Source organism: Balaenoptera ricei, chromosome 12 (genome assembly GCF_028023285.1).
Source record: "Balaenoptera ricei isolate mBalRic1 chromosome 12, mBalRic1.hap2, whole genome shotgun sequence".
In the NCBI taxonomy this organism is placed as follows: Eukaryota; Metazoa; Chordata; class Mammalia; order Artiodactyla; family Balaenopteridae; genus Balaenoptera; species Balaenoptera ricei.
Genome location: NC_082650.1, coordinates 93,748,737 through 93,771,168, shown reverse-complemented (window position 1 = coordinate 93,771,168; position 22,432 = coordinate 93,748,737). Strand labels below are relative to the sequence as shown.

The 22,432-nt window shown below is 37.6% G+C and overlaps 1 protein-coding gene across 1 annotated transcript in view; it reads right to left on the bottom strand.

The window, feature by feature from the left end:
• The window catches only part of EYS (eyes shut homolog), a 1,726,005-nt gene that overhangs the window by 22,394 nt on the left and 1,681,179 nt on the right, over positions 1–22,432 (bottom strand). Inside the window, exon 38 of the mRNA XM_059941649.1 lies at positions 18,529–18,789. Coding sequence (XP_059797632.1) covers positions 18,529–18,789 — 261 coding nt within the window. The remainder of the gene's footprint in view (positions 1–18,528; positions 18,790–22,432) is intronic.

Below are 22,432 nucleotides of genomic sequence, written 5' to 3'. Positions count from 1 at the left end.
AGATATTCCATGAAAATGGAAATCAAAAGGAAACTGGAGTAACAATTCTCATATCAGGCAAAATAGACTTTAAAATAAAGACTATTACAAGAGACAAAGAAGGACACTACATAATGATCAAGGGATCAATCCAAGAAGAAGATATAACAATTGTAAATATTTATTTACACCCAACATAGGAGAACCTCAATACATAAGGCAAATGCTAAAGCCATAAAAGGGGAAATCGACAATAACACAATCATAGTAAGGGATTTTAACACCGCACTTTCACCAATGGACAGACCATCCAAATCGAAAATAAATAAGGAAACACAAGCTTTAAATGACACAATAGACATGATGGGCTTAATTGATATTTATGGGACATTCCATCCAAAAACAACAGAACACATTTTATTCTCAAGTGCTCGTGGAACATTCTCCAGGATAGATTATATCTTGGGTCACAAATCTAGGCTCAGTAAATTTAAGAAAATTGAAATTGTATCAAGTATCTGACCACAACAATATGAGACTAGATATCAATTACAGGAAAAAAAATGTAAAAAATAGAAACACATAGAGGCTAAACATTATGCTACTAAATAACCAAGAGATCACTGAAGAAATCAAAGAAGAAATAAAAAAATTCCTAGAAACAAATGACAGTGAAAACATGACGACCAAAAACCTATGGGATGCAGCGAAAGCAGTTCTAAGAGGGAAGTTCATAGCAATACCATCCTACCTCAAGAAACAAGAAAAATCTCAAATAAACAACCTAACCTTGCACCTAAAGCAATTAGAGAAAGAAGAGCAAAAAACCCCAAAGCTAGCAGAAGGAAAGTAATCATAAAGATCAGATCAGAAATAAATGAAAAAGAAATTAAGGAAACAATAGCAAAGATCAATAAAAATTAAAGCTGGTTCTTTGAGAAGATAAACAAAATTGATAAACAATCAGCCAGACTCATCAAGGAAAAAAGGGAGAAGACTCAAATCAATAGAATTATAAATGAAAGAGGAGAAGTAACAATTGACACTGCAGAAATACAAAGGATCATAAGGGACTACTACAAGCAACTATATGCCAATAAAATGGACAATCTGGAAGAAATGGACAAATTCTTAGAAAAGCACAACATTCCAAGCCTGAACCAGGAAGAAATAGGAAATATAAACAGACCAATCACAAGCCCTGAAATTGAAACTGTGATTAAAAATCTTCCAACAAACAAAAGCCCAGGACTAGATGGCTTCACAGGCGAATTCTATCAAAGATTTAGAGAAGAGCTAACACCTATCCTTCTCAAACTCTTCCAAAATATAGCAGAGGGAGAAATACTCCCAAACTCTTTCTACGAGGCCACCATCACCATGATACCAAAACCAGACAAAGATGTCGCAAAAAGGGAAAACTACAGGCCAATATCACTGATGAACATAGATGCAAAAATCCTCAAGAAAATACTAGTAAACAGAATCCAAGAGCACATTAAAAGGATCATACACCATGATCAAGTGGGTTTTATCCCAAGAATGCAAGGATTCTTCAATATATGCAAATCAATCAACGTGATACACCATATTAACAAATTGAAGGATAAAAACCATATGATAATTTCAATAGATGCAGAAAAAGCTTTTGACAATATTCAACACCCATTTATGATAAAAACTCTCCAGAAAGTAGGCATAGAGCAACTTACCTCAATGTAATAAAGGCCATATATGACAAACCCACAGCTAATATCGTTCTCGAGGGTGAAAAACTGAAATCATTTCCTCTAAGATCAGGAACAAGACAAGGTTGCCCACTCTCACCACTATTATTCAACATAGTTTTGGAAGTTTTAGCCACAGCAATCAGAGAAGAAAAAGAAGTAAAAAGAATCCAAATAGGAAAAGAAGAAGTAAAACTGTCACTGTTTGCAGATGACATGATGCTATACATAGAGAATCCTAAAGATTCTACCAGAAAACTACTAGAGCTAATCAATGAATTTAGTAAAGTAGCAGGATACAAAATTAATTCACAGAACTCTCACGCATTCCTGTACACAAATGATGAAATATCTGAAAGAGAAATTATGGAAACACTCCTTATTTACCATTGCAACAAAAAAAATAAAGTACCTAGGAATAAACCTACCTAAGGAGACAAAAGACCTGTATGCAGAAAACTATAAGACACTGGTGAAAGAAATTGAAGATGATACAAACAGATGGAGAGATATACCATGTTCTTGGATTGGAAGAATCAATATTGTGAAAATGACTATACTACCCAAAGCAATCTATAGATTCAATGCAATCCCTATCAAACTACCAATGGCATTTTTCACAGAACTAGAACAAAAAGTTTCAGAATTTGTATGAAAACACATAATACCCCTAAAAGCCAAAGCAATATTGAGAAAGAAAAACGGAGCTGGAGGAATCAGGCTCCCTGACTTCAGACTATACTACAAAGCTACAGTAATCAAGACAGTATGGTACTGGCATGAAAACAGAAATATAGATCAATGGAACAGGTTAGAAAGCCCAGAGATAAACCCACGCACATATCGTCACCTTATCTTTGATAAGGGAGGCAAGAATATACAATGGAGAAAAGACAGTCTCTTCAATAAGTGGTGCTGGGAAAACTGGACAGCTATATGTAAAAGAGTGAAATTAGAACACTTCCTAACACCACACACAAAAATAAACTGAAAATTGATTAAAGTCCTAAATCTAAGGCCAGACACTATAAAACTCTTAGATGAAAATATAGGCACAATACTTTATGCCATCAATCACAGCAAGATCCTTTTTGACCCACCTCCTAGAGAAATGGAAATAAAAACAAAAATAAACAAATGGGACCTAATGAAACTTAAAATCTTTTGAACAGCAAAGGAAACCATAAACAAGATGAAAAGACAACCCTAAGAATGGGAGAAAATATTTGCAAATGAACAGCTGACAAAGGATTAATCTCCCAAATATATAACCAGCCCATGCAGCTCAATATCAAAAAAACAAACAACCCAATCCAAAAATGGGCAGAAGACTTGAATAGACATTTCTCTGAAGAAGATATACAGATTGCCATCAAACACAGGAAAGGATGCTCAACATCACTGATCATTAGAGAAATACAAATCGAAACTATAACGAGGTCACCTCACACCGGTCAGAATAGCCATCATCAAAAAATCTACAGGGCTTCCCTGGTGGCGCAGTGATTAAGAACCTGCCTTCCAATGCAGGGAACACAGGTTTGAGCCCTGGTCCAGGAAGATCCCACGTGCTGTGAATCAACTAAGCTCGTGTGCCACAACTACGGAGCCTGAGCTCTAGAGCCCACAAGCCACAACTACTGAGTCCATGTGCCACAACTACTGAAGCCCATGCACCTAGAACCTGTGCTCCACAACAAGAGAAGCCACTGCAATAAGAAGCTTGTGCAGCACAATGAAGAGTAGCCCCCAACTACCGCAACTAGAGAAAGCACATGCACATCAATGAAGACCCAATGTAACCAAAAAACAAAAAACAAACAAAAAAACAACAACTTACAAATAATAAATGCTGGAGGATGTGGAGAAAAGGGAACTCTCTTGCACTGTTGGTGGGAATGTAAATTGGTACAGCCACTATGGAGAACAGTATGGAGGTTCCTTAGAATCTAAAAATAGAACTACCATATGACCCAGCAATACCACTCCTTGGCTTATACCTTGAGAAAACCATAATTCAAAAAGAGTCATGTACCACAATGTTCATTGCAGCTCTATTTACAATAGCCAGGACATGGAAGCAACCTAAGTGTCCATAGACAGGTGAATGGATAAAGAAGATGTTGCATGTATATACAATGGAATATTACTCAGCCATTAAAAGAAACGAAATTGAGTTATTTGTAGTGAGGTGGATGGACCTAGAGTCTGTCATACAGAGTGAAGTAAGTCAGAAAGAGAAAAACAAATACCGTATGCTGACACATATATATGGAATGTAACAAAAATGGTTCTGATGAACTTAGGGGCAGGACAGGAATAAAGACATAGATGTAGTGAATGGAAACCTAATCCAGGACATAATCCACTAGTTGTCTGTGGTGTTTGAGTGTGTGGTCCTCGGGAGGCCTGTGCTTCTGTTCCAATTTTACTTTGTTTCCAGTGTCTCTTTAAGTGTTTCTCTGTGCAGTTTGGCATCGACAGTCTCTGAGTGACTCTCCATAATGCTCATGATCCACGAAGACTTATGTTAAGGACCCCATAGTTGAAACTTAGGAAATTCAAGACAGTTTCTATGAAGAAATCATTAAACATTTCAGGATACATGGCCTTGGTTTTTGTTTACTTTTTTAACCATCATGGTTAAAAAGTTTGAAAGGTACTTAAAGGGCTAAAAAGACCTCTTCCTTATTTCTTTTGTAAGATATTCTTGTCTGATAATCTCCTGGCCTTTATTATTGGGATAGGGGAGTGGGGTAATCATTAAGGCTGCTTATCTAACATTTCAGTTTTCCTCTCCTTTTCATCACATTATAAGATTGCATTTTCCTGCCCTTTTTGAGGTTAGAAGTGACCTTGTAATTTGCTCAGGCCAATGAAGTGTGCGCAGAAGTGACGTGTATCACTTCTGTCAGAACCAGGGCATGAGTCGCTGTATTACCTTTTCTTAGACTCAGTGATTGTAGTAGAAGCATCAGTCAAGAAAGAGCTTCTATCCACCTGGGTCCCTGAGTAACTAGTCTGAGAGAAGCCACCTTGCTGACACATTCCGTGAGGAAGAAATAAATTTTTGTTTGTTAAGCCACTGAGATTTTGGGATTGTTTGTTATTGCATCATAACCTAACCTAACATGATTGATACAAGGAGTTTACAAAGATCAGCAGAAAAAAAGAATAGTCTTAAGTTTCATGTAATATCAATATATGTAGTCTTTCTGTTTTAATCACAATTGTTCATGTTTAAGCAAAGTTGTGTTTACAAAATATATCTCTAGGACTGTCTTTCTATAGTAGTAGTTCTAATCTCTTAATCGATCAGAGATAACAGGGACACCATCAATTTCCGTAATTGTACAGTGATGCATAGAAGTTCCATACAGCAAAGGTATTTTGAAATAAGCTAGCCATTGGTTGGACTTGGAATTCTTTCACTCTGAGAGGGTTCTCTACTATGGTTGGGGTGGCCTCTCTGAGATAGAATAGAACCTAGTAGTAAGAGGAAGGGTCATGGTGTTTTTAAATCGGGTTAATGCCTATGGGTTAGTTATGTCAAAGGTCAACCCGGGGCCTAGTGAATTAAAAAAGCATTTTTTTGCAAGGCTAAGTTAATAAGAGTGTTAATAAGAAACATTTCATATTCAAAAGTACAAACTGTCATGTTATAATTAAATGAAATATTCTCTGCTAAACTAAAAAAACAGCAAGAAGAAAACATCTAATGCATTTAGTGTCAGTATTCTGAAGACAAACAGTACCTTATTCTTGTTTACTATAAATGGATAAAAGTGTTAAAAACAAGAAACCCATGATATATGGTAGCCTCCGGTATGATGAAGGATCTTTAATTTTGTACATTTTTTTCTTCCTCTGGGAGAAAATATTCTAAAATTTTTAAATGATTATTTGCAGAGAATCTGGGGGCCTAAATGTATTTATAAGCAAGGTATTAAACCAATCTAGGAGAATAGAATTACCAGTCTTATCAAATTATTGCATACAATCTTTTAAAAATTAGTTAATTTTACCCTTTTACTTGGAAATAATTTAAAATATATAGAAAATTAAAAAAATAAAATGAGTACAAAGCATAGTGTACCCAGATTCATCTTTTGTTAATTTTCTTCCCATTTATCTAGTGCTGTCTAGCTATCTATCTACATGATATTTTTTCTCAATAATTTGTTCCATGCATCATGGCTCTTTGCACCTAACAACTTAGAGATATTCTCATATATATAACCACAGTACAGTTATCACCTTTAATAAATTTAATATTAATACCATCCTTTCATCTTACCTAATATTAATATTTCAATTTTTTCTGTTGATCCAATAATATTTTACCCTAGATTATGAAATCTCATATGAACTGAGATGTTGCATTGAGTTGTCATATTTCTTTAATGTGTGTTTTTATTTTTTTAATAATTTATTTTATTTATTTATTTATTTATTTTTGGCTGTGTTGGATCTTCGTTGCTGCGTGCAGGCTTTCTCTAGTTGCGGCGAGCGGGGGCCACTCTTTGTTGCAGTACGCGGGCTTCTCATTGCGGTGGCTTCTCTTGTTACGGAGCACAGGCTCTAGGCGCACGGGCTTCAGTAGTTGCGGCTCATGGGCTCAGTAGTTGTGGCACATGGGCTCTAGAGCACAGGCTCAGTAGTTGTGGCACACGGGCTTAGTTGCTCCGTGGCATGTGGGATCTTCCCGGACCAGGGCTTGAACCCATATGCCCTGCATTGGCAGGCGGATTCTTAACCACTGTGCCACCAGGGAAGCCCCTCTTTAATGTGTTTTAACCTAGAACATTTCCACAGTCTTCATTGTCTTTCATGACACTGATGTTTTTGAAGGATCTTTTCTTCCCTCTTTTTTTTGAAAGGAATGCTCATCATTTTGGGTTTGACTGATATTTCATTCTAAGCAGATTTAGGGTATGCATTCTTGGCTGAGGTGCTTCACAGGCGATGTGTTCTTCTCAGGGCATCACACACAGAGGCACATGTATCTATCTGTCCCTCACTGGTGAAATCAATTTTGCTCACCTTTGTCAAGGTGTTGACTTATTTTTTTCCACTGTATGCTATTCTGCTGTATAAATATGGGTTTTTTTTCTTCCTTGCAATTCATATGCAGTTTATGGGAGATACTTTAAGCCATGTATATCTACATTCATCAAAACGATCCCTAGATTTAACATCCTTTGATTAGTCTAGCCTGAATCAGTCTTTACTTGGATGCAAAATTCCCTCCACAATTATGACCTGGGTGCAATAGCGTCTCAAATGTTCTCCAGAGTTCTTACAGAGGTATCATGGTCCATGTGTTGTTAACTTGGTGTCTCTGTAGGGGAAGGACAGCCTGTAGCTTCCTAGTTTGCCATCTTGCTGTCCCACATCTCTGCTTTTAAAGCACAGATTTTCTTAAAACCTAAAACTCTGCAAGATTCCCCTCAAGCATTAAAAATTTCATCACCTCTCTACCCTGGATGCAGTAACTGCTTATTTCAGCACACTTCTTAAATCACTTTAAGTTGAGCAAGTCCCACTGAAAGTTGTTTGCTACCAAATGTTTCTGTTCTCAGTGGTAGAACTCAAGCTTTCTAAAATAGATTACTAATCTCCAGAGCATTGTTTCTCATGATGGACTCAAAGCATAGTCTATTCAATAAATAAATAGTTCTCTATCTCTATGTTATAAGCCTATGAGGTTAAATTGTTGCCCTCACGGATGCACATCTGCTTTGTTCTCAGCAAATGTGCTGAGTTTAGGGCTCTCCAACTATGCTCTCGATTTCATGACTTTAATGCAATAATTTTGACTTTAGCCACAGCTCTCCTACTGTACCACAGTTATGTTCTAGTCAGTCAGTCAAGAAAAAGAGATGAGAATAATTTGAGACTTTTTGTGGCATTTATTAATCTGTTATTTGCATTTAGGTCTATGGATAGTGCATATAATTTCACTGTAGCTCCTTAGCTTGTAAATGCTTAACAAGAATCTAATGGATAGAAGTAACTTCTTTTTCCATCCTTAACTATGTGATTACCTCTCCATTCCCAGTTAAACAGTTGGACAAATTTTAGATTAACTAAGTACATACATTGTTATTGCAGCAAAAATGAAGCTAAACATCCTTGCCCTTTGCTGATTTATTATCATAGTCTACTGGGGGGTGGTGGGATCCAGCAATTGAATCTGTTGGCTAGTTGCTAACAGAAAAGATGGCTAAGTATCAATTACTGAAAAAATAAAGTCATTCCTTTAGGTAGACTTTCTTTAGCACCCAGATGGATAATGCTGAACAACTCTAATTACTTAACTCATTTAATTATTTGGGTGGCTATTTTGTTCAAATGATCTTTGAAGACCCATCAAGATAGAGTGTTGCTTAAATATTAAATGTTCTTATAATTAAGTTCTCCATAAATGCTAGCCCCCAAATAGGGAAGTCATCATCTAAAACAGTGACATAGTAGAGATGATAGAAGATGATTGGACAGGGTAGCAGTCTAATCTTTGGGAGAGTGAGTTAGCTGGGGAGGAAAAATAGGAAGTCAATGGAAACTTGCGGGGAGAACTACAGACTGAGTGAACTACAGTGAACCCTGTATTATTTTCCTGGGTATCAGTATAAGTTGTTTTGAGCTGCAGCTCCCACTGAGATTCCTATCACCAAATAGGCTCTTTCCATGACCTGCCCTGTCAACATAAGCCAGTTCTTAACTCAGAGTGACAAAATGGTTAGGTCTGCCTCCAGAAGTTTGTCTTGTTTGTTATTGGGTCAGCTGTTTGATACTGGTGCAAAACCACAATGATACATTGATTCTTAAACATAATTTTGTACTGAAATGAAAATAAAGTGTATCTGCCATCATTGTCAAAAAAATTGTGTTCTATAAAATCACATGATTGTTTAATGATAAAGAAATTTGGTGATTCCTTTTTTTTTTTTGTAGATTATGCTAATTTACTGATAACACTATTTTTTAAATTATTTTTTCTTTTTCTTTTTAAAAAATTTTTGGCCGTGCCAGGCAGCATGCAGGATCTTAGTTCCCCGACCAGGGATCGGACGTGTGCCCCTTATAATGGAAGCATGGAGTCTTCACCACTGGACCACCAGGGAAGTCCCTGGTAATTTCCTTAGAGTACTTACCTCATATGAATTCTGTCAGGTAGGCAAAATGATACTTATTATATTAGTGAGAGTTCTGGCAGTAAACAGCACACACATACAAGGTAACAGATGCTAAGTTAAACTTTTTAATTTTCGTGGTAAAACATCAATTTTGTTACATAAATCTGGAAAATAAAGCATGTAATGATCCTTTCAATTAATAGCCAGGATACCTGGACTTCTACAGGGGTCTTAATTTTCATTTTTTGCTATGCTTTGACCATCAGAAACTTGACCGACACAGCTGATATCCAAGAGTAATGGTCTAATGAAAATGTCAAATAATTATCTCTAAAGACAACTGACTATTGCCCCAGTAACATGTCAGATCAATAAAAAACTACTTTTCAAAGATAATTTGACATAATTATCTTTACAGAACTATGACCTAATATTATGCCCATAGCCTTTATTGTGTCAATATAAAAAATGACCATATACATAATGCCTCTTCATTTTCTAGAAAATTGTCATCAAACACAACATTTATTATGCTATTTAATTTTATTTTTCTAAAAAATGGATCGTGCTCAATACATTTTTATTACAGTTCAGTTCCAGGGTACAGTTCTCTGTCCTTGATGTGATGACTGGTATGCTTTCTTTTATTAGGCAATAATTAAGTAGCAGTCTGTTGTATTTTATGTTTCACTTCAACTTCCAAGAAACCCAAAGGTAATTTTACATTCAGTTGTGTGTTGTGAAATGATTTAGACTCGCCTTGCTTTGCCTTCCTTGTCCTTCCCTTCCCTTCCCTTCCCTTCTCTTCTTTCCTTGGCTGGAGGGCATAAGTTTATCTTTCTATCACTATCTTGGCTACTTTTCAAATACATGTACCTTTTACTGTGAGCTCTCTCTTAAGTTGTTTGGAAGGATCTTAAATAATAAATTCAGCCACTGAGTCAGGTAACTTGTGTGGGAAAATTTATGGCTGTTTCAGGAGTCTCAAAGGCTCATTTACAGCAGGTCTGGAAGATAACATTGATTACGTGCATGTGTCATTCAGGTTTTAAACCTTGAATAATCATCACTCACTTCACAAGTGTTAACTGAACACCAACTATGTGAAAGGCACACCCAGACCAGTAAGCAATTCCTGATGAGTTTTTAATTTAGTGTGCCTTACATTGGTCTCTTCTATTCTCAGAGGTATTTTAATAATTTACACCTTACCTGGCATACATTTCCTTTTCAGATAAAGAGGTTTACTCACATTTCCAAGTGCACCTTTCCATCTCCCCCATGCTTTGCTGAAGTGGTTTTCACTCTTAGGACAGCTACCTCACCATCCTGTATGAGTCTATCCAAAACTTACCCATTTTTTTAACACCTAATCTAATTCCACTGCTTTTTTCTTTTTGAGATTTTTTTCTTCCAGTTTTATTGAGATATACTTGACATACAGCAGTATATAACTTTAAGGTGTACAGCATGATGATTTGACTTACATACATCATGAGATGACGACCACAGTAAGTTTAGTGACCATGCATCAGCTCATACAGATACAAAATAAAAGGAAAAAATATCTTCTCCTTGTGATGAGAACTCTTAGGAGTTACTCTCTTAACAGCTCTCATGTGTAACCTGCAGCAACGCTATTAATTCCATTGCTTTCTAAGGCCTTTTCAGGCCCCACTAGCCAGAAGTTATGCAGGTACTGTCATTTGTCGAGCCGTTAAAGAATTCAATACCCTGGGATGTTTTTAACTCTTTTCCCTGAACTGTTATTTAAATTATATACTTTAATTTTCACAGACTTTTGCCTGGTCTCTATCTAAATTATTAGTTCTTTGAAAGGAGGGACCGTACCTTATCATGCTTTGGATCTGTCCATATTGCCTGAGTGGTTTCTCAATAAATACTTTTTAAAAAACTTAATAATCTGCTATACTTCTATAGATAATGTGTATTATTTTTTTTAAAAAATCTTATTTGGTCATTTGGAAAATTTATGTCTACTACATTGATCATGATAGCTTGAAATATTTTTTACATCTTTATATAATAAAAACTATTGTCTTTTTAAAATAGGAGGTTTAAAATATTTTAGCTTAAGAATCTGTTTAAAACAAATCCGTATTTTAAAAAAGGAGATGATGAAAATACCTATGTGGACATAACCTGCATTTAGCACAAGTCTAATCTAACACTTTTCCTTTCTCTGTAAGAGAGGTTCATATTTAAGGAGTACTTGTTATGTGCCAGGTTCTGTGTTGGCCTCTTTGTGTCACTGACCCCTCATCATGACCTTTATAAGGGTGGCTTGGAATCTTAGACAGTTCTGTCATTGGGACCACAGGGCTTTCGTGACCATTTGCCTTGTGATATTCCTTGGTTAGGATGGTACAGGAAAGTTTGCTTTCCTATTTTTCTTAGGATAAATTATACAGATTTTTAACAAAAGAAGGAATGAAATAATGAAATATCTTGCAATCTTTATATCTTCCACTATGGTCATGAGGATTTTAGTTTGCTTCTATTAGAAACTAGAGGGAGCCTGTCTCTCAGTTCCTCAAATTAGAAAGTAAAGTTTGTGGTTGGATTCCATCACTGTCAATCATCTCAGATAAAAAGAGGTTGTGGACAGACCTGTCTCAGGGGAAGAAGCCACCAAGTCCTGTCCATAGAAATTGATTGTAAGCAAACCTTTTTTTTGTCTGCCTTCTTAAGATGGGGAACATGGCTCAATATGTAAAACATTTCAAGGGAGAAAACTTTAGCAGTAGAGAGCTGAAAATCCACTGTGTTGAGGGCTTTTGTTTGTTACTTAATGTTATCTTGAATAGAAAATAAAAAGGACTTTGTTGAAGAAAAACCTCTCAATCTGTCTCTTAGAGTTTTTAACCTTTCACTCACCTTATAAACAGTATTAATTATTAACATAGGGCTTGACAAGGAGAATGGACTCTCCCTGGACTTCGGCCAAAAATTCCTCTAAAACAGAGACTTAAAAACATACTCTTTTCACACATGAGAAGCCTGATGTTCAGGAAAGGTAAGTTCCTTCCTCAAAGTCCAAGGTTAGGAAATGACAGTTGTGTGTGTATCTTTCTACTAAGATTCTAGTAGAGTCTATTCCTTTAGATACTCAAAAAGCTTAACGTTCATATAAACCTTAGAATTGTTATATATAACCCATGCACTGTTTCACTTACGATTTGTCAGGTTGTTTGGAAGAGCACAAACGGAAGACTAAAGAATTAAAACGTGTGTTCCTGGAAATCATAGCTAGTGCTTATTTATATTTTACCTTTTATAAGTATTATAAAATTGTAGAGGATCTAGTACACATGTAACGACATCCTTTTTAATTATCATGATGGGATTGAAAGTGGGGAAATAAAGACTTAAGTTTATTTTTTTTCTATGAAGAAAGCTTGCACATTACCTGCTGTATTTACCTGCCTGGCTAAATGCACCTGAAAATGAGCATCTGAAAAAGGCAAACAGTAATGATCCCTGAAATTGCCCTCTACAGTGTTATGGACCCATTTCTCTACTATTAGGAAAACCACGACTTGGCAGGAAGGCATCCCATGTGTCGGGAATACTTGGAGAATTGAACTTCGCCATTAGCTTGAATTAATTTCAATAAAACCAGGGATAGGTGGACCATAAAGTAGGGCATCAAGAGACTAAGTAGCTTGAACATCTGCCTGCTTCACTCAAAATGCCAGCAAGCGCGTGGTTTCTTTATCTTAGAGAAATGAGTGGAAGGAAAATTGCACTACGGATGGAAAGAATGTAGGGAAAATGGAAACATTTTAAGTATTTCCTAGGCTAAAAGTTAAAAACACACATATTATGGAATCTCACTTGGCTAAATGTCAACGATACACGATAGCTAGAATTTAGTTAGTGTAAAACTATTTCAAGAAAAAAAAAATTTACCAATAATGTGGGGAAAAATAAATGGGCAGGAGAGATTTTTATGATTCAGGAAAGGTTATATGTGTAGTTGTAAATCATAAATTTTAACAGGAAAGACAAGTATAACGAAGAAAAGAGCAAATAAATAAGATTTGAGTGTAAGAGAAATTGGACATATTATCCATCTCACAAAATAATTGTAAACTAGAGTTCTTCTAGAATAGAATATTTTAATGACTATTCTGGATTGCAAAATACTCTACCCTAGTTTCACCTATTATGATTTCTTTTTAAATTAAGGTCGATAGTCCCTGTGAAATATACACCCAGATGCTGTTTGCTGACAATCCTCCTTCATCTTCAGTTTAATTTTAAAGATGGTTTAGGGCCCTTGGGTGTTTAAAAGCACAAACCGAGCTAGTTCCAATGTGAACATTGTGGATTCCTGCACTTCTGGAGCTAGGCTCAGATATTTTGAATCACTTTTGGTGGCTGTGACCCTAGAAGCCATTGGATTCAAGTGGTTTGTTGATACTTTACTTAACCACAGTGGAATTCCTCAGTGGAATTCCAACGGAGTTTGGGGTGGGACCTTAGTGAAAAGAAGGTACTCCAACCAGGAATTATCCTTCTCTTGTCTTTAAATGGATTTTTCTTTCTGTCAGCTATAGGTGAGTGTTTTAGGGGACTTGAAAGATAACTTTTTCCCCATTAGTCAGACATCTAAGAGCAAGGGATAGATTAAATCAGATCTCACTGCTTAAATTATAATGCTGGGACAGAAAATTTCCCCTGGCCATCCTCTTCTTACCTAGAGAGTAAGTACTCTGTCTTGCTCTCCTCCTGCCCCCTCATCACCTGCTGGTGACTTCTGTTGGCCAAACTCTACTGCAATCCACTGGAGAAGGTGTTAGAGTATGGGGCAGGGAGTGTGGGCATGGGGAAGGGTGGGCAGATGGAAAACAGCTGGCTTACTTGATGTTGTTGTTTTACACATAATGAAATCGAGGCTCAGAGACTTCACTGACGCAGCAGACACTGAATTGCTAGTTACTAGGAGCATCAGGACTTAAATTCAATTTTCTGACTCATGCTTACAATCTTCACAGGCTTCCTATTTTCTCAGCATGGAATTACAATTCTTTATCATATTTTCCAAGGTTCTGCATGATCTGGCTTCTGCTTGCCTTTCCAAACTCATAACACCAACTCCTATTCTGGGAATACTGACTGCCTTTCTCTCCCTCAAACATGTGACATCATTTTCCTGTTTCCAGATTTAACTGCTGCCCAGAGGGCTGGCCCCTCTGTCTGTCACACGTGGGTGAGTCTCACTGGCTGACAGCTCAGATGTCACTACTCAGAGAGGCCTTTCCTGACCATCCCCGCTTGAGTGTACTCTCCCAGTGACTGTCCGTCTCCTCGTCCTCTTGCTTTCCTTTATGGCATTAACTCAGTCTGTGCTTTTGCTCATTGACTGGTGGGCATGTTCTTTGCTTGCCACCTCCTACTAGCATGTCACCTCTATGGAGACAAGGCACCTGTCTGTCTTGTTTAGGCAGTCTTCCCAGCACGTGGTCTGGAACTGGTAAACAATCTTAATGAACTGGTGCCAAGCATTACTGCCAAGGGAGGAGAAAAGAACAGAGAACACTGATGTGAGGCAGATGCCCTTCACCATCCCTGCGCCACGGCTTCATCGGGCTTGCCAATCCACTGCAGTTTAGTTTCTTGTCATTCAGAGCTTATAAGCATGAGTTCTGATGCTTCTTGAGGGTGGGGCTCATTTACAATAAAGACGATCATAAAGACGAAACTAGGCAGGCAGGACAGCTGTAAGTCGGGGTCCGTGTGCAGCCAAACTAATTTCCTAAGACTTAGGTTTCTTGGAATGGGGAAGGAGAAGAGGCAGAAGGGAGAAAGATGACATAGAAGTTAGGGATTTGTAAGTTTAAGGATGTTGGTGTTGGATTTCTTGGTAATTTACACACCAGTTTATAACTACAATAAAAGTGAATTGAACCCCAGGCATTTCTTCTGCATACTAGGTGACCATAATTCGCTCAACTGAGTAGAAATCATGACTGCATGTCACAGACAGCTACTGGTTATGGTGCAATGAAGAACAAGCTCTCTGGGAATAAGGAAAATGCAGCAATTGACAAGATGCAGGAGCACGCTGCCGCCTGGTTTCAGGGCCTGGTTGATATCTGTTCTCTGTTCCTGTTTTTTAAATTAAATTTTAGTACTGTAGCTACTATGTTGGAAAACTGCAAAGTCAATGGGTCAATGGAGATAAAGAAAACGGATCTTTTGAGAATTAAAGTTTAATTCTGTCATTTCTGATTAAGCTCTTTCTTCATTATTTTGACTTCACAACAAATATAGTTTATAGTTCTTAAGATCAACTTTACTATAAAAATTACTCCAGAAAAATAACTTTCAATTGAGAATCTAAAACTCTATAGTCCCCTCCCCCACATAATATCAATACTCTTTTCCCAATCAAAACAAATGTTTTTATGATATAATTTTCTATAACTTTTTAATAAAGGAATTAAGCTCTTATTTTATAGCATAGCAGGGTATATCTTTGGTCAGTTTTTGTTGAGAATACTATGAGAGTGACACAACTTTGCTGGTACCTTTTATCAAACTTTCTAGACTCTCTTCTTATAAAATAATTTCATTACTGTATCTCTGCTATCTCTCTGTACAATCTATTTATATACATACTAATATATATTTGTATATATACACACACCCAAACAAACTTTAGGTTAATCCCCTGGGCTTTCATCATTTGAGATTTTAAGATGCAAAATCTGGCTAATCTCCCTATTGTTACAATCACTAGCCCTTACGGTTTTTTTCTTTTTTCTTTTTTCTTTGCCTATTGTAATGTTTATTAGCTGAAAACTTTCCTTTCTTTAAATTATTGCACTTGAAATAACACTATCACTAGATTTTTTATTAGTTATCTATTTTATACATATTAGTGTATACATGTCAATCCCAATCTCCCAATTCAGCCCACCCGCCCTCCCTCACTTTCCCCCCTCGGTGTCTATATGCTTGTTCTCTATATCTGTGTCTCTATTTCTGCCTTGCAAACTGGTTCATCTGTACTATTTTTCTAGATTCCACATATATGGAATATTTGATTTTCTCTTTCTGACTTAACTTTACTCTGTATGACAGTCTCTAGGTCCATCCACGTCTCTACAAATAACCCAATTTTGTTCCTTTTTATGGCTGAGTAATATTCCATTGTATATATGTACCACATCTTCTTTATCCATTTGTCTGTTGATGGACATTTAGGCTGCTTCCATGACCTGGCTATTGTAAATAGTCACTAGCCCTTATGTTAACTTGTCCTATTATTTCCTTCAGTTTCTAATAGCTATTCCTTTGGGAGTAATACAAGTGCACCATCTTGGTAAAGTACTTTGCTGTTCACTAAAGTCAAGAACTGCTTCTTGAAAATGATCACAGTTTGTTTTTATCATTTGAGAACTGCTAAGTAAAATGTATAGCAGACACATTCACTCAGCACTGTATGACAAGTGCTAGAGATTCTACATCAATGGACACGAACAGGTGTGGGCACCACCCTCAGTTCTGTGAAAGAGGGTCAGGGAAGTCGTCCCTAAAAAAGAAAGGTCGGAGTCGAAATTTGAAGGATGAAGGTGTGTTAGCTGGATGCTGAGGAGAAGATGAGAGCATTTCAGGCAGAGGGAAGAGTGTGTGTAAACTTCTTATTGCAGGAAAGAGTGTAGCCTATTCCAGGACCCAAGAAGGGCCATTTTTGAAGAGCAGGATCTGCCTCTAATGTCATCATGAAAGAGACAGATTCCCATAGCCAGACATTATCTCATAGTCACAACTTCTAACACAATTAAACGTTTCTTTTGCTAAATCACTAGTATTCTAACCCTCAAATGTCTTCCATTTATCAACACCTTTAACTTTTGGAGGAGAGTTAAGCACACATAGAATCTCAGAGAATATAGGATTAAAAATGTTTGCATTAATGTATTTGATAAAGTGATCAGAGGAAGATTAAATTACAACATGTATGATGTGATATTACAATAAAGCCCACAAATTATGCCAAGGTGTATATAACACAATTGGTGATGGGCTCCCGAACTTCTTCTACCCCAGCCCCTGCTGCTAAACATGGGTGCAGAGGCTAAGGCTTTCTCTTCTGGGTAGGGTGTGAGGTGAGATAGAGAAATAGTAGATGATCCAATCTCTGGATTCCAGGAGCCGGCAGAGGGATCCCCATGTCCTCGTATTTTTCTGGTTCAATTTTCCAGATTCTTTAACTACAAGTTTCCTGAATTCCATGCCACACTGTCCTGGAGTGCCAGCCAGCCCCGAGATGGGGCGGTGGGAGTGGGGATGGGGAGGTAGGGGGATAGGCGCTAACTGAAGCAGGACTGTGTGGATCCAAGGCTGGAGCCTTACTGCTGGGTTGGCCAGCTTCAGCCGGGCCATCCCATTAGCCTCACAGCAGCACAACTGTGTCTGTCACACAACTGAATTTTTAGGACTCAGAGCATGGCGTTATGGAGGTCTTCCTTCACTCCCATTTTGCTGTGATATTTAGAACTACACCAGATAGGACAAAGTGAAGCATAAGTGTTGATTTATGTAAAATGCATAACTTGAGACATTGAGCAGCACGTGCTTTCCTGATTTTCCCCAAAGCCGCCTTTTCCAGTGCCCTACTTCGTCCTTGTGTCTGTGGGCGGTTTTCGCTCTTGCCCTAGGGGTTCTCAGAGCTTTAGCAGAGGATGCAGGTGTGATGGGGGAGATTTAAAGGTGGGTGCATTCCACTAAGCCTCCCACCAGCCTTGCCTATAAAAAGAGGCTGTCAGGGAAGTTACATGAGGAGGTAAATCGTGCAGTGCCGCGGGGGCTTCTTGCCTGGGGATGACGCGCAGTACAGAGCCGCGTTCCTTCTCCGATCCGTGAAGATGAGTTTGTGCTATTGGCTGCAAGGAGGACAGTGGAGGAGTGACTTTGGTCCAGCTCTACTTGGGAAGGAGACAAGACTGCCATGCTCCATCCACGCCCTCCCACCCTGCAGTGTGTGTGATGTGGAGGGAATCCAGAAGGTCTGAGGCAAGCTGGGGACTAAACGGGGGAGCGAGCCGACCTAGAAGCACCGTTACACCAGCTGCAGCCTATGTGGGGAGCACTCAGGAGACCGCAGGCTCCCTCAAGGCCGTTCCATGATTTGCCCAGTGGTAAGGGTATTATCAGTCATAAGGTACGGGGAGGTATGTAAGCTGATGAGACCTAGAAAACTGAACGCTCCTTATTGTTCCACTGGACATGGTGCCGTTTCATCCCTCAAATTTCTCTTCTTTTGCACTGGAGCTGCTGTATCTGCCTTGTGATATTCCCAAAGGTCTTAGTCAAGTGGGAGGTACAGAGGGAGAAGCTTAAAGATGGAGCCTCGTTCTTGAATTATGAATCTAAATTCACTTGATTAGATTGCATTTAGCACAAGATATCTAGAACATCTAGACTAAACAGACAGGGGGATTTGAGTTAGTAAATTAAAGCAATTCTAAACATAAAGCTGTATTTTTGTAGTACTAAATTTTAGTACTATTCTATTTGTGAAATATAATGTCAAATATACAGGGGGAAAGAAGAGAGTGGACTCTTTCATTATTACACAGATTTAATTTCACTTTCCCAAAAGGAAACGGACGCAGTTAAATCTGTGGACAGCAAGAGCTGAGCCTCACCTTGTTCACAGTAGACCCCAGTGGTTCCCAGTGGACAGTGACAGGTGTATCCATGAGGCAACGAAACACAGGTTGCTCCTTTGCTGCAGCGGTGTGGGGGGTCATGCTCAGGGTCGCAGATGGGAACTGTCTCCGTGCAGAAGGCTCCTTCCCACCCACCAGAACAGTTACAGCTGTAGGATAAGAAAGAAGGCAGCGTGATTTGAGCCCCTGATGGGTGTACACTCGTGTATCCTCCTGATGTTAACTTGGCAGTTTTGCCTGAGGTTTCAAGACAGAAAAGATGCTGTATACAAAAGCCAATTGTGATTTAAACTACCAAGATTCACATTGTCAAAGGAAAGAACTAATAACTGGCTATGGGATTACTGGACTCCACATTAAGGATTTTAAAAGGTTCAGCCCGTGGAAATTGAAAGAAAATTTTATGAGAACCATTTCTTTGGACAAAACAGCATTATAAGTCCCTCTTCCCAACCCCACTCTACCACCCAGGGGGAAGGCTGTGGATGGAGTGGCCTCTTAACTTAAGCCTAGAAAAAAGAAGTTCAGCTTCTATATGTTCCCTGATACTGGGGGATGCGCAAGCCCAGCTCCAGGGGCTTCAGAAGGAGCCTTAAACTCTTCCAGTGGTGAGGCCAGTGGTAGTGAACCAGGAAGGGGGCTGTGGCACTCTGAGTTAGGATCAGCTTGGGGACATATAAAAGGGACCTTGCCCAGAGGGTATCCTGGTATCTGAAGGAACTGTGGCAGTAAAAGTTGCTTTGGGTTGTATGGCCATTTTAACAATATTAATTCTTCTAATCCAAGAGCATGGATATCTTTCCATTTCTTTGTATCATCTTCAATTTCCTTTTTCAGTGTTTTACTGGACATGGGGCTGTTTCACCCCTCAAATTTCTCTTCTTTTGCACTGGAGCTGATGTATCTGCCTTGTGATATTCCCAAAGGTCTTACTTAGTCAAGTGGAAGGTACAGAGGGGGAAGCTTAAAGACGGAGCCTCATTCTTGAATTTCAGAGTTTTCAGAGTATGGGTCTTTCACGTCCTTGGTTAAGTTTATTCCTAGGTATTTTATTCATTTTGATGCAATTTTAAATGGGATTGTATTTTTACTTTCTCTTTCTGATAGTTCATTTTTAGTGTATCAAAATACTCATGACATTTTTTCACAGAACTAAAGCAAATATTCCTAAAATTTGTATGGAAAAACAAAAGACTCCAAGTTGCCAAAGCAATCTTGAGAAAAAAGAACAAAGCTGGAGGTATCATCTCCCAGACTTCAGACTATACTACAAAGCTACAGTAATCAAAACAGTGTGGTGCTGGCACAAAAACAGACACATAGATCAATGGAAAAAGATAGAGAGCCCAGAAATAAACCCATGCACCTGAGGTCAATTAATCTATGACAAACGAGGTGAGAATATATAATGGAGAAAAGACAGTCTCTCCAACAAGTGATGCTGGGAAAACTGGACAGCTACATGTAAAAGAATGAAATTAGAACATTTCCTCAGACCATATAAAAAAAATGGATCAAAGACCTAAATGTAAGACCTGAAACCATAAAACTCATAGAAGAGAATGTAAGCATAACACTCTTTGACATAAATCATAGCAATATTTTTTTTGGCTATATCTCTTAAGGTAAAAGAAATAAGAGCAAAAATAAACAAATGGGACCTAATTAAGCATAAAAGCTTTTGCATAGCAAAGGAAACAATAGACAAAAATGAAAAGACAACCTATGGGGTGGGACAAAATATTTGCAAATGTTATTACCAACAAGAGGTTAATATCCAAAATATATAAATAGCTCATACAACTCAATATCAAAAAAAAACCCAACCCAATCAAAAAATGGCAGAAGACCTAAATAGACATTTTTCCAAAGAAGACATATAAATGGCTAACAGGCACATGAAAATATGCTCAACATCATTAATTATTAGGGAAATGTAAATCAAAACCACAATGAGTTAACACGCCACCCCTGTCAGAATAGCTATTAGCAAAAAGACAACAAATAACAAGTGTTGGTGAGGATGTGGAGAAAAGGGAGCCCTTGTGCACTGTTGGTGAGAATGTAAATAGTGCAGCCACTATGGAAAACAGTATGGAGCTTCCTCAAAAAACTAAAAATAGAACTATTATATGATCCAGTAATTCCACTGCTGAATATATATATCTGGAAAAAACAAAAAGACTAATTTCAAAAGATACATGCACCCCAATGTTCATAGCAGCACCATTTACAACAGCCAAGGTATGGAAGCAACCCAAGTGCCCATCAACAGATGAACCATAGTTTTTTTCCTTTTACACTTAAGTCTTGATACTTCTGAAATTATTTTTTTGTGTTTGATATGGGGTAAAGATTCAATTACAGTTTTCCACATGGATAACCAATAGTCCTAACACTCTTTATTGACTTGTTCATCCTTTTTCACTGATGAGCCCTGTCCATTTATGCAAAGTCCTGTGCCTCTCCATCCTGTTCCATTAGTCTGTTGGTCTAAACTTGTGTCTTAACTTCTCCCACTTTATAATAGGTCTTGATATCTAGGATGGCACGTTCTGCTACCCTTGTTCAGGGTTGTTTTGGCTATTCTTAGCCCTTTGCTCTTTCACATATTTTCCCATCAACTAGTCCCAAGTTCAAGATAGGCAAATTTTCTTGCTTTCTTCTTGTTGTAAAATGGGGTTTATTTTTCTTTTTTTTTTTTACATCGAGGGTGTACCTCTTAGGGGCCCCAGGCCTGTGAGCAGTCTCCTTAAAATTCCCCACTTTTGGCAGTCCTTCGCTTTTAGGGCTGGTCCACTGTAACCTGTACAGCCCTCAAAGGTAAATTCACACAGTCCCAAGGTTTTGACAGGAACTCACAGCAAAAGTCAACTTTGACACCTATTTTCTAGACTCCTGCTTTCATTTCATATTGTTTTTACTTCAGGTAACAGTGTTCTGAAAATATGCATTTTAAATTTTATTCAGATTTGAATATTTTCATTTGGAAATATCATTCAGTATACATAATCTCCCATACTTTCACCAACAGAACTCCCTATCAATAAATTTTTTAAAAAGAAATAAAACAAAATATTTAGAAACATCTTTCTATATTTATTAACTTCTACAACTTCATATTTAATGGTTTAATATTATTTCATTGAATTGATGAAATATACTTTATTCTCACAGTCACTTGTGAGATATTATGTTTTTAAGTTTTCACTTTCTACAAACAACACTGTGATAAAACTCTTGTAACTAAATCTTTCTGCATTTGTATGATAATTTTCTCAAAATAAATTCAAATATTATCATGACTTCTAGGCTTTGGATACATATTCCAACCTGTCCTCCATAATAATTTTATCAATTTACATTACTATCATCAGCTTATGAGGATGCCCCTGAAAAAACAGGTTTTGTATGTAATTGAAAATATGGAACACTTTTACAGGCTTATTGTTTTTTTACTGACCCAATAACCATTATTTTATTTCATTTTATTAAAATAAAAATGTTTTAGTGTCTGCCTAATTTTTATTTATTTATAAATATATTTCACAAATATTCACATATTTATCAAGAACATATTCATTTTGGGCAAAATACCTTAATAGACATTTCTCCAAAGAAGACATACAGATGGCCAATAGGCACATGAAAAGATGCTAAACATCACTAATTATCAGAAAAATGCAAATCAAAACTACAATGTGGTATCACCTCACACCAGTCAGAATGGTCATCATTAAATAGTCCACAAACAATAAATGCCGGAGAGGGTGTGGAGAAAAGGGAACCCTCCTATACTGTTGGTGGGAATGTAAATTGGTACAACTATAGAAAAGAGTATGGAGGTTCCTCAAAAAACAAAAAATAAAGCTATCATGTG